Source organism: Propithecus coquereli, unplaced genomic scaffold (genome assembly GCF_000956105.1).
Source record: "Propithecus coquereli isolate 6110/MARCELLA unplaced genomic scaffold, Pcoq_1.0 Scaffold20, whole genome shotgun sequence".
In the NCBI taxonomy this organism is placed as follows: domain Eukaryota; kingdom Metazoa; phylum Chordata; class Mammalia; order Primates; family Indriidae; genus Propithecus; species Propithecus coquereli.
The window spans coordinates 5,473,257-5,486,886 of record NW_012144967.1 but is presented as its reverse complement, the minus strand read 5'-3'; the positions used below and the strand labels follow the sequence as shown (position 1 = coordinate 5,486,886).

The 13,630-nt window shown below is 36.8% G+C and overlaps 1 protein-coding gene across 3 annotated transcripts in view; it reads left to right on the top strand.

Annotated features, from left to right (window-relative positions):
- The window catches only part of MCTP2 (multiple C2 domains, transmembrane 2), a 144,648-nt gene that overhangs the window by 43,520 nt on the left and 87,498 nt on the right, over positions 1 to 13,630 (top strand). For all 3 annotated transcript variants that reach the window (XM_012643704.1, XM_012643703.1, XM_012643705.1), the window contains one exon: positions 947 to 1,049. In XM_012643704.1, the coding sequence (XP_012499158.1) occupies positions 947 to 1,049 (103 nt within the window). The remainder of the gene's footprint in view (positions 1 to 946; positions 1,050 to 13,630) is intronic.

Genomic DNA, 13,630 nt, shown 5'->3' with positions numbered 1-13,630 from the left:
ATCTGTGCATCCTTAAAGACTCCCAGAGGCTCCTTATATTCTAGTTCATCTCAGTGACCCACCCCATAGCAATACCCTGCCCACTCTATCAAACTGAGGGATTTAGGGGGCTGGACATATTTCAGTTTCCTAGTTTTCTTTAGCTTACAAAGCACCTAAACATCAATGGAGGCCCCTGTTGAATTTGGGTGGGATGGTGGTGGTACACTGCCCCCACAAAGCTGAATAAATGCTCTCTCTGTGCTTATAAGTGGAAAAAAAATTCATTTTGCATACAGTTAATGGTATTAGTAAAAAGTTCCCAAAGATCTATGAGAAGTGGATTAACTCTGCTAAACAAATTTGCCAAATGCCAGATGTAAATTTCTCTTGTTTTCCTAAAATGTGGCCAATGGCCTGACTTTGGTTTTCATTGTTGCCGAGGTCTGGCTTCTGGACAACATAAAACAGTGTTTCTAAGTGTTCTTAGTATTTTGTGTTTCAACAATAGGAGGCTCTCTACGTATTTCAGCAAAAGTGATTTTCACCACCTTTTTTTTTTTTAAAAGAAAAGAGAATTCTTCATTAATTTAAAGAAAACGTTATTTTTACTCTTCTCATTTAGAAACTTCTTTGAAATCACTTTGCTTTGACCCTCTCATTCTTTCTGCCTTCTCTGTCTGCATCCTGTTTCCTTCACAGTCCTACCCTTGAGTACACGTATGCTATGTGGAAAATGTCATAGTAAAAAAGTTGACTTCTTTTTTCATATGGATGTCTAAATCTTCTGTGATGGAAGGTTTGGGAATACAGTCAGTTTGATTTAATTTTTGGAATTTAATTAAATGGTAGTTTTATACTCTAAGGACATACAGACTTAATTAGTGAAACAGTGTTTTCAGATCTTCATGGAACAGACTTCACTTGTGTGTTTTTGTGTATAATACATGGTATTTTTTTGTTTCAGCCCCATTAAAGATATCCATGATGTTTTAGAAGTGACAGTGTTTGATGAAGATGGAGATAAACCCCCTGATTTTCTTGGAAAAGTTGCCATTCCCTTGCTATCCGTAAGTTCCCTTTATTAATAAACAATTTGTGAGTCATTTTACAGTTGATGAGTTTCTATGGTCTAGAGTTGCTGAATCTTAGTCTAGGGGGAAAAAAAAATCCTCCTTGATACAGCAGGAAACTACTGTTTTATTCCTTATTCTTACACAGTATCTTTGGCAGTTTCAGGTATAAAGGGACATATTTTTTCTGTGTCAGTCCGAAATTGATTTAACCAACCAAAACATTTTGACTAGTCTTTCAATTCAATCTCAATCTTTCCATCTTAAGATGGGCGTTTGTATTTATTTACAGGAATATAGATCCTTGACTGATTTTCCATTTATTAATGAAACACAAACATATGCATTACTTTATACCTCCTTGCCACACCTTTCTTCAGAGATTAATTGTTGGTAACTGCACATTTGTTCTCAGGACTACAAAAGACTGTTTTCCTGGAAGTTCTATTTGTCTTTTTAGTGGTCACATTTGCTTTAAGTTTCAAAAAACGCTTTGTGGAAGAAAGCACAGAGCCTCTCTTGAAGAGGGAAGAGTGTTTTGGCAGTCCAGTTATTATAAAAAGTAATACACCAGGATCAACAAAGGGGAAAAGCTGGATGAAAAAATACTTATAAAAGTTAGAAGAGAAAGCATCAAAGAATGCCTTAACATGGACAAAGAAGGGAAGCGAGAGAGCAGATTCACCTCTTAATTGGACATTAATGTGTGTACCAAATGTACTCTTCTAGAAGAGAGAATTTCAGTTTTTCATCCAACCATTAATACAATTTGTTGTAGACTTATTACAGCTTTATCAGCCAATGAGACTTTATTTCTTCCAAAAGATACATTTTTCCAAAGCTGTTAGTGCATTTTGCGGATGGAGCACTCTTGTAATTTAACCACGAGATTAGTCTAGCTCGCACGATGTTTACAGAGGGAGGAATGCTGTACCTCTTAATATCTCTTCTTCTGTTTCTGCTCGCTTGGTTAATTTCTCCCCAAGTCCTCATATCCCTGATGTTCCTCGAAGAGCCTGCCTGGAGCATCTGCTCTCCGGTACAGCCGGCTCCTGCCAAATGCTCTGAGCCGTCGGCATCAGGCTGCGCGGCTCACAGAGAGGAGATGGTAATTTGGGACTTCCCCCTTTTTTATTACTTTGTCAGTTATTCCTGTAAGAATACGCGTACCAAGAATGTGGTGCACACTCTTAGGTCTGAAGGGACTGGAAGCAAAGACTCTCCTTTACAATCCAGTTTCCTCCTCTCTCTTTTCTTTTTTGACATTTCTCCTCTTATTTTCATAAATAAATCCCTTAGTGGCACGTTTTATTCCTTGCTAGGTGAACACCACTTGGTATTTTTTTTTGATACCTCTCTAGCTTTGTGTGTATAGGTCTTGTGTATTTGGTCTTTCGATATTACCAGTAATTGACTTAGCTTGCCCGTGTGCTGGTCTGCTTCCTTCCTTCCCTCCTCATTTCTCCTCCCTCCCTTCCTTCCTTCCTTCACTCTTTCCTCCCCTCCCTCCCTCCCTCCCTCCTCCCCTCTTTCTCTCCCTCCCTCCTTTTTTCCTTCCCCCTTCCTCCCTCCATTCCCCTCCCTTCCCTTCCCACCTTCCCTGGCAGATCTAAGAAATTATCTTGAGCTTAATTGTGAGTTCTCAACCTTGACATTTCGGGCCAGAACATTCTTTGTTACCTGGAGCTTTCCTGTGCATTGTAGAGTGTCCAGCAGTCTCCTTGACCTCTACACACTAGATGACAGTAGCACCCGGCCACCCACTGCTGCTGTGACATCCCAAGATGTCTGCAGACACTGCCAAAGATCCTGAAGGATGGGTGGGAATCACTCCCAGTGGACAACCACTGACCTAAACTAATGCATTTTTCAAAATGCAGCCCTTCGAAATACAAGGTAGAATATTTTTTGAAAGACCTAGTTTAAATGCAGTCTGTGATCCATTTTGACTGTTTTCAGGTTGCTGATAAGCTGCCCCATGATCTGTTGTTCATTTATTTGTTCCAGAAATATTTATCAAGTGTCCACTTTGTGTCAGGCACTGTTCTGGGTATAATGATCTACCAATGACCACAGGGAAGGTCTCTCCTCACTTGGAGCTTACATTATGGTTGCAGGAGACAACACCCAAACAAAAGAAAACAATCAATACACAGAGTGCTAGATGGTGAAAAGTAAGGAGTGGGGGGGGTGTGTGACAGGAATGTGGGGGTGCATTTTTCCATCTGCTGGCCAGGGAGGGCCTCATGGAATAGGGGACGTTTGAGTGAGAACTTGAGTTGAGGGAGAGAGCTGTATGGATATCTGAGGAATCTCTCTCAGGAGGGAAATTCTCACATTCAAGTGCTCTGAGGCAGGACTCAGACTGTCAAATTCCAGACGTGGCTGGGCAGCCAGTGTGGGTGGGATGGGGGGAGCAGGATGGGGAATAGCGAGGTGTGGGACAGGAAAGGACTGAGGGATAAGGTGTCCAGGAGAGGATCCTAGAGGACTTTGAAAGTCAAGAAAGTCTGAAGGATTTTGGCTTTTCCTTAGTGTGGGATGGGGGACCACAGGTGGTTTAAAGCCAGCTAGTGCTTGGTTTGTTTTACATTATTTGTTTTTTTCTAACATAAAAGGGCTGTGGCCTATCCAGAAATAAACCCTGATCCGAAAGGTCCCGGCCTTGTAATTGCAGCTTGACCTGGGTGGAATTCCCCCTTGGGACTTTGAGGTCCCTGATATGTTGCACTGAATAAGATCTTTCAGCTGCCGCTTCTGCGCGGCTGTTTCAATTGAGATTCGTTTTCGATTCCTTGACTGAAAAATTGGGAAAATGATCAAATCCTGCAGTGAATCTGTGTGGAGTCTTCCTGACAATCAGTGGTCCACCTGCAACATGCTCTCTCCAAAGAGATTCCCTATTTAATGTGTAGATACTAATCTGATTTTTAAAATGTCATAATCCTGTGTAATTGGCAAATTATAAGCTTGTAGTTATTTCATTGAACATTCTATGTCAAATAATTCTTCTAACTTGTGATTTAGAGGTTGCGTTTTAAAATACACTTATTTAGATCTAGGTTGTTTTGCTTTAGTTAGTATCTATTGGGTGATACCAGCAATAGAGCAGTTAACTAGCAAGCCCTGTGCTGTGCACTGAACACGTGTTAAATTCTTAATTCTCTAATGGCCTAAGACGCAGGCTTTATTTATATGCCCTTTTCCAACTGAGAAGACGGAGGCACAGGAAGGGTCCTGTAGCTGGTGAGTAATAGAGGCTGGGTTTGAATTTAGGCATCTCTTGCCGGAGCCTGAGCTCCTAACAGTCTGTTACACTGTCACAGGGAGTGCCTGGCTAAGAAGGTATCATGTTGAAAGGCTGTTTCGTGTGACCACTGTGCTGCGTGCTCTGGGGGTGGCAGGAGGGGCTCAGGTTTGAAGAGTTGCAGGTCTTGCTGGAAGGAACCTATGCAATGAACGCATAAGTCCCAAAGCCTTAAGTGCCCTAGGAAAGGAGCAGGACAGTGGCAAGTTGGCGGGGGTGGGGGGCATGGATTCCAGTTTAGGGGGATTTGAGGAAACAATTTGAGCTGGGCCAGGAAGGAGGAGGCTGCTGATAGTTGACTGGTGGGTGAAGTGAAGCATGACGAGTCATTCCCAGCGGAGGGTAAAGCATGGGCAGGGAAGCAGAGGTGGGGGCCATGTCCTGGAGCAAGCAGGAGCCAGGTGCTGGGAGCTCAGGCTGGGCGTGGAGGTGGAGGGGCCTGCGGGTAGCTCAGAAGGGTTGAAGGAGGTTGCAGTTTACTCTGTTAGCAGGGAGCCACTGAAGGCTTTTGAGGAGGCATGGGGAGCGGGCTGTGTGGCTAGCGAGTGCACCGGAGCAGGCTTCCAGGAGTTGAAAGAAGAGAAGGGGCGGCAGAGGGCAGATGAGACATGTTCTTTATTGTCAGGGGATGCGGCTGCAGTGAGAGCATGGCCGAGAACATGGCGAGCCTTTCTATATGGTCAGAACAGTAGTGGTGACATGCCATGGGAAAGTGTGATCACATGTGTTCACATAGGAGATAACACCTTGGTTACTTAACTCTGCTAACTCACGTTTCCCCGGAAGGCCGGGTGAAGACACATTGGCGATTATTTTAGTCTGGCCTAAGAAACCTATTGCCTATGCAAATAAATTTCCCTTACACCTGGGCTTAGAGATACTGGAGCAGTTGACCAGAAAGAAAATTTGGGCTCCAGTGTGAAGCAAGTTAGAAAGAAGATTCTTCCTAGGAGAATTAGTTGACACTCCCAAAATTAAGCATGGAAGAAAGCCTGTAGGTACGATGTTGTGTGCTTCATAGGAGAAGGAGTTGTTTCTTTTTCCTTTTTTAATATGAGAGCGAATCATAAAAGTAGATTTATTGGTGCTTCATGCTTACCTCTGTAGGATACAGAACCATGTTGGATAATACTTTATGTATAAAACAAAAATTGTATTTCTTAGAGAAGAATAAGAATAATTTTTATGAGGATACATTTTCTTTAATCAAGTCGTAAACTAAAATATGATTTATACTTCTAGAGAAAATGCAAACTACATTTTTAAATGTCTAAGTAGAAAGTATAGAAGGTACTTTAACTTTTAATCTCACTCAAAATGGTAATGTGCTAAGTGCATTTAAGCCTGTTAAAGAGTCTGTTCTGAATTCACTATATCTTTTTAATCAGGTGAATGTGCTAGCTGACAATTGGCTCATTTAAAATCCATATACTAAAATAAGTATATTTATTATTGCTGGTGAATTAGTCAAAGCATGTTGAATAGGTTAAACTTTTCTATTAAATAGAAAAAGCTCTTACAGTGAGTCAAAGAGTAACTGCTCCTTCTTTGAGACACCTAAAACACAGTAATATAGAAACAGATGAGCAGAAGTACAGCATATAGAGGCAAGTGAAAGATAGGAACATGATACAGGTTTAGGAGTTAAAAAAAGATGAATCATCAATAAGTTTGTAATAAACATGAACTTTTAAGTGAATAACTTCCCCTAGACATATATGTGCATGTTAAAAATACAAGAAAAAAGATACAAAACAAAAAATAAGGCTGCAAATCGATGTTTCTTGAAGGTCCAAATGTTTGAAGGTCCCAATTCCAGAAACTGTTAATAGTGAAGATCCCTGCCTATATTGCATACCTACTACATTTCTAGACATGAAATTGTGGAATTTCCCTTTTTTTTTTCCAGCAAATTCTTAGATGATATTTAGACATACTAAAGTGGTGATTCTCAAACTTTAGAGAATAAGCTTCAGGATTGAAAGACTCCAGGCCAATGAGTCATCCTTCCACATATTTCATTTCTCTTCAATGTTTTGAAAAAGATAGTTATTTAAAAAAACTGATTATCTAGATTTATAATACTTTGTAATCAAATACTCATGAGCAAAGTCAGTATAAAACTGAGATTGGAATGTATTGTAATCTGCAGACTCATTTTCCCATTGCTCCTCTAATCCCCTAATCAGGGTAAATATATATTAGAAAACAGCACATTTTAGAGTTTCAAAACATTTTGGGAAATAGATACTATCTCCTAATAATTAGCTGATTCAATCAATTTATTTCATATTTCTATTATCAATTAAGTGATCCTCATTCTTTCCTGAGAATCAGGCTGGATTCTTCTCCTCTTGGTCATTCCTTCTTATTCAGTCATACATTTACCTCCTCCAAATTATCTAATGGGCTTCGAAAATCAGCTTTAGGGACTTAATCTGTAAAATGAGAAAATCATGTATTCATTAGTATTTCCTAATAACTAAGAGGAAATCACCTGAAGTTTGATGAGGACCTGCATTTTGAAACAAACCTGAGTCCTCTCGTGCAAGCCAGGCCAGCACGAGCAAGTGAATCTATAACCAGAAACATGGGCCTCTACGCTGCTCTTGTGGAGCCCCAGTGTTGTCTGTGAATCCGTGTGCACAATAACTAGCTGCACCAATAACAGCTTCACTTAATTAGTTTTATGGGACACATTTTCTATAATGGCTTGTACCAAATAAATGCCACGCAAATCTCAATTTGCATTTCCAATTAAGTGTGTGCCCAAGTTTCACCTGCTATGGGTTTATGCACTGTAATGGACTCACACAATCATAGCTTTCTTGGATTAATGTTGAAGTATTTGGCCATTAAAGTAAGTAATATTGATATTTAAATTTACACTAATATTTATGGATTTATAACCAGGCTAAAAAAATTGAAAGTAATCTGTTGTCAAAGTTTGGTTTTCAAGGGCATAGATTTGGTTGGGGAATTCCATGTGAATCAGCTTGGAGCCATGAAGGATAGGTGAAAAGGAGACAGATGTGTCATCTGAGAGATTATTTGATAGATAAGAGTTGATTCCAATTCAGGACAAAAAATGGCCATTTTTTGAATGTAGACTTTCAACTCTCCTCACCTCCTACTACTGGTATAATATGTCCATTGAAATAAATAAAGGAAATAAGGCAAATTTCTTCATTGGCCCTAGAAAGTAGGAAACGGTACCTTTAACATACTGGAATGATCCTGAACCATATGCAGTATATGGTGTGGATGATGTTGGTTAGAACAGATAGGCTAAGAGAGAAAGAGTGACTCATGGGGTTTTCCTAGTATCCTACAATGAGAAGATGGCAAGTATAAAGCTGAACATATTACATGTGATGGTAGATGTTGAATAGGTTAAACTTTTCTATTAAATGGAAAAACCTCTTACATTGAGTCAAATAGTAATTGCTGCTGCTTCGAGACACCTAAAACATAGTAATATAGAAAAACATGAGCAAAAATACAGCAGATAGATGTAAATAAAAGGTAAGATAGAAACATGTTACAGGTTTTAGGGTTTAAAGATGAATTATCAATAATTTATAACAAATATGAACTTTTAAGTGAATAACTTCCCATAGACATATTAAAAGTACAGGGAAAAAATAAAAAACAAAAAATAAATAAGGCTGCAAATTGATGTTTCTTTGAAGGCCCAAATGTTTGAAGGTCCAAATTCCAGAAAGTGTTAATAGTAAAGATCCCTGCCTACTATTGTGTAGCCACTATATTTCTGGGCATGAGATTCTGGAATTTCCTTTTTTTTTTTTTTTATTCAGCAAATTCTTAGATGATATTTAGATATACAAAAGTGGTAGTTCTCAAACTTTAGAGAATAATCAGTAACCTTGATCTAACGTGTGTGTATACATACACATAAAAAATAGAAAATATTCTGTTCAAATACCCATTAACATTCAAATATCTGTCATGTTCTGGGTTGAAAATACTTGAGTGGATTCCAAAAAAGTAGAAATTGTACTTGGTTGTAGTACTATAGAAATAGAAATTAATAATAAAATTATCAAGCTAGTTGATGGGAAAAAATCCCAAGTAGCTAATGTAGATACCAAAACTGCAGTTACAGACTACTTTGAAATTCACAATTAATTACTATACATAAAAACTATGGATAAGGGCCAAAAGTATTATTCAGAGGAAATTCTTACCTTGAATGGTTTCATCATTAAACAAGAAAGGTTGAAAATCAATTAAGCACCTGAACAAAAGGAATTATATAAGATAAAACTAAGAAAATTAGAAAGGAATTGATGAAAATAAAAACAGAGCAATATTGTAGAAAATATGTGAGCAGCGGGTGTGAGTCCAACTATTGCTTCCCCAAAAAAACCAGTGAAACAGACCAATCATTTACAAGGTTAATGAAAAAAAGAGGAAACAACATATAATATTAAGAATGATTTTAAAAGTTAGGAAATATAGGGGATCACTGTGAAGAACACTGAACTTCAATGAGGGGTCTAAGAGAAAACATGATTAACTGTAGAGACATATTAATACTTGGGAGAGCTTGGGTATTGTAAAGATGTAAAATCTCTCCAAATGAACTGTAAATGAATTATAGTTCCACATTAGGAGAAATGAATATGTAGTAAATAGCAAAGAATATTATCTTAAGTGTAATTAGAGGAACTTGAATATCAGGTATTGAATATACTGGTTAGTGAAAATAATTAATTATGGAAGGATCTGAAAAAGTTATCAAATTATTTCATCTTTTTCTCTTGGTATCCTCCCTTCCTCCAAATAAGAAAATAAGAGATCCTTATTTTTTTATGAACAAACTTTTTTCAAACCTTGAAGGGGGCAGTCTTACATTATTTAAATCTGTTAAGAACATGAAAAAATGGAAAACTTATGAATTTATTTCCTGACACTAGAATGAGTCTAGAATAATATCAGAAACACTGATTTAATAAAAAGGAGTATCAGTCAGGCACCACACATTAGGAACTCTGATTGTATAATTTATATCATTGCTGTATTAAAGGATTAAAAAAACCTCAATCTCATTAGATATGGGAGGGCCATTTGATAATAGTTAATATTCATTCTTGATTGTGAAAAAATACTCTAATAAGTTAATTGAGGAGCAACTTTTTAACATAACAAATATCTGTCAAAAACATCACAGACATCAGCGTTATTACTGAAACACTAGAGATATTCCCTCTATTTTCTCATCTTTAAAATGAAGATAACATAGTACCTACTGAGCAAGATTGTTCAGAGAATTTAGTGAGTTTTTACATTTATGAATGAAAAATTAAGCATTTTATGTCAGATCCAGCCAATGCAAAATTGTAAGAAAAAGAAATGCCTATTTTAATGAAGGAAACATTATTTGCATATAATACCAGATACTATCTGTCACCCAAAGAAAATTAATAGATAATATACTGGAATCAAAAAATGATAAAATCAATATTAACAAAATAATATCAACAGCTATACACAATGGGAAAACATTTTTAAAAACTAAAAATCACATCAGAGACTGTGACAGAAAGCAAAAAATATAACGTCTCACACATATATGAGGAAGTTCTAGAACTGCACTAAAGGACTTGAAAGAAGACTAATTGGAGATCATTTAATATATAATAAACTCGAAACCCGGAGTCACCGAGGAAAGGATAAACTATTTAATAAGTGATTCTGGGAAATTTGGTTGCTCATCCTTCAGGGGAAATGTGTTGGTGCATCACAGCAAACACAGTAACAATTTCAAGATGAATTAAACATCAAACACTTGAAGCAAACTCCATAAAAAAAACCTGTTAAAATAGTGGGAAAGTTTCATATAAGCAAGCTAACAAACAGGAATGGTAAGAGGAAAATCTTAAGATGTCAGCATGGCCAAAGCAAAAATCACCATCATAAATTAAAAGATAAAGGATAGAGTGGTAAAAAAAAAGAATACTTGTGGCATCAAACAAATCCATAATATCACCACTACAGTGTGTATTTTTTAATCAATAGGAAAACGATAACCTGGCAGAAATGTTAATTCAAAGAAGTAGAATTCCTAATGGCTAACAAGCATATGAATGGCTCATGATTATTTAGTTATGAATGTGGAGGTAAAGAATTCAGATACTGGAGCCAGACCGCCTGGGTTAGTGCCCTGGCTTCTCTAAACTGGCTGTGTGATTTTCGACAAGTTACTTAACCTCTCTGCATTTTTTTTGTTGCTGAAATGAAGGGAATTATCATTCTACCTGCATTGGGCGGTGTATAGTGATGATCACATTAGTTGGTAAATGTAAAATGGGTACAACGGTCCGTGGCACACAGTGAACACTAATAGTGTAAGCCATCCTCATCTTCACCTACTATGTTTTAAAAATTGAAATCATCAAATTAAGAAATCAGATTAACTAATAAGTATTTTTCAGTATCAGTTGTAGAAAAATGACACTCTCAGATTCTGTTGGAAGAGTATGACTTGGGATAAACCTTGTAGAAGGGACCTCAATGCAAGGGATTGCAATTTAACACGCACCTCTCTTGGAGCATTTGTAGTCTAGGTGTACATTTTGGAGAGGCGAATGGGGCTCCGAGAGATGCAGTAATTTCCCAGAGTCACACTGTTAAATGCCAGAAATGGGAATTGAATCTAAGTCTGTCGGGTTTCACGGCCCTGCCATGGTTCACTGTTAATGAACATATGAAAAAAAATTGTTCGATCTCATTTGTTATAAAAAGCTACATATTAAAACAACATGAGGCTATGTTCTTTCTATGAAATTGCTGTATAGTAAATAAAAATGTCTAGGGTTGGTGAGGTAGCAGGGAAGTGGACAGGCTCATTCAGTGAGGCTGGGAGTGTAAATTAATGTAGCATTTTAGGAGAGTAAGTTGGCAATACTTGCAAAGACCTTAAAAATAGCCATCTCCTGTGACTCAGCAATTCTATCTCAAGGAATTTATCTTTGGAAATATATCACGGATGCATAAAGATATCTAAGTATAAATTTATCACAGTGTTTACAATTTTTAAAAATCAGAAACAATCTTAATTTGTTACAACAGAGGATTAGTTAACTTAATTATCAAATATTCATAAAATGAAGAACCATTCTAAATTATGTAGGTGAATTGATTATTACATGGGGGGATGTTTTCCATATATTTTTAACGTAGAAGTGATTAAGATGATATAAATTAAAATAAGACTAAAATAGATGATATTTAGCATGCAATTTCTATGTACCTGTCACTGTTTACTGCTTTTTGCTGATATTTCACAACCTCTGAAATTTGAGCCATTTTTAATTCACATTTTACAGATTAGGAAACTGAAGAACAGAGGAGTTATGTAACTGATCCAAAGTTATCCCACCAGTCTGAGACAGAGCCAGAACTTAGCCTCAGTTCATCTGCCTCTAGAGTCCCAAATATTACCCAATGATCCTGTTTTCATTAGATAAAGACAAATGTACTTTAAAAACTGTAGATGTATGTTTGTTTTAAAATGTTATATTAACGTCACATTTTTTCTGTTAAACAATTTTTGTAAATTTTACACAATTTTTGAATGAATGTGTATAGCTTTCGAAGGGACAGCTTATATTTTAAAGAGAGCAGTTGATAAGAAGTGCTTTGTACACTAAGGTTGTGTGCCATTTCCAAGGCTTAGAGCTGGTTTGGGTTTGAGGCAGTGGAACGATGGATTGTCTCAGAAGGGAGAAGAGGTGGGTGTAAGTGGAGAAGGTCTGGGGTGATGAATTCCACGCTGCTGCTGCTGGTTGGTGGCTGAGCTCTGTGCAGTGCTAACAGTGACCTAGTGGACATTTCAATCTCTCTTACTGTTTGGAACTCATGTCTTTGCAACCAGGCTTGATTCCAAGTGGGGACAAGAATGCGAATTGCTACCAAGTAAAGAGTATTTATTTTCCTCTTGCCCAGCCACATGTCTGTCCTCATCACATTTTATTGGAGAGTCACTTTCCATATGTATCAGCTGGGACCACTTGATGTAGCACAGTGTTGTCACATTAAAGTATTTTCCCTTTAACATAGAATGAAAAGCAGCTGATAGAATAATGCTGTGCACACCCAAATGTTCTCAATTTCTAACTGGAAGGTCAAACAATGGGGCAATCAATATGGCTCTTTAGTTTGGATTTTGATCTTAACTGCGTATCTTTCTTCTCTAAACCAACTGAAGGTTTTATTCCTTCATATTGATTCTGATTAACTTTACTGTTGAATAAGTTGGCAACTCATTACATCGAAGATTTTTATATTGAAGCGTAATAATAATTCTTTAAAAAGAGTTCAAGATGAGAAGGTATTTTTCCTTTGTTCTCACATACCAACCTCTGTTATATGCTGATTATAAAATAGTTTTCTAATATAATGATTATAGCATGTCTTCAACTCAAAAATTAGTTTTATCAACTAACTCTTAAAAAAGCTCTTCATATTTACTGTGCTTACAGCCTTTTTAAGTAGATTCAATATTCTTTTATACATAGAAAAAAACTGAATAGTTTAAGGATAATTGTGGGTCAGGTTAAAAATTTTAAACCAGATTACCTTCTCAGTAACTTGTCCTCTGGCTCTAAAATCCTGAATCATTACTCAGAAACAGACTTCTTGTACTCTTTTATTCACTGGCTAATTTAGCAGGAATTAACTGTTAGTATGCTCTTGATAAAAGCTTTATGATATAGTATATTGTTTCTGAAAATGTAAGGGACATGAAAATGTCCATTTTTCTGATTATGGGAGTTTATATTCTAATTAGGTTAAATTTATATTACTATCCTGCAGAGACACCTTCCTCAAATCATTGCCTAATATTATGCAATCTTTGCCTTATGGAAAGGCAAGTGTACAAAAATGTGTAATCAGTCAATTTGAAGAGTTTATCTTGTAAAACTAAAGCTAAAGACCTTATCTACTATTTTATCCAAGATCCTTACATTTGAGTGAAATGAAGTTCTCCCCGATGTCAGCCCAGGAAGACCCTCCAAATGAATTCAGAGTTATGCTTTTGTCATGAACTGAAAACTGTATCATGCCATTTTGCCTTTGCTGACAGATATCTCAAAATTAAACTTAGATTCTAACTGAAGTGCTATCTCATACCTAGAATGAAAGTATCTGCAGATTCTCTCCTCTAAATTTTCTTTTGACTATGCTTTAATTATGCATGCTTAATTATTTAATAGATGCTTTAAAGTAATAAACTTCTTAGAAA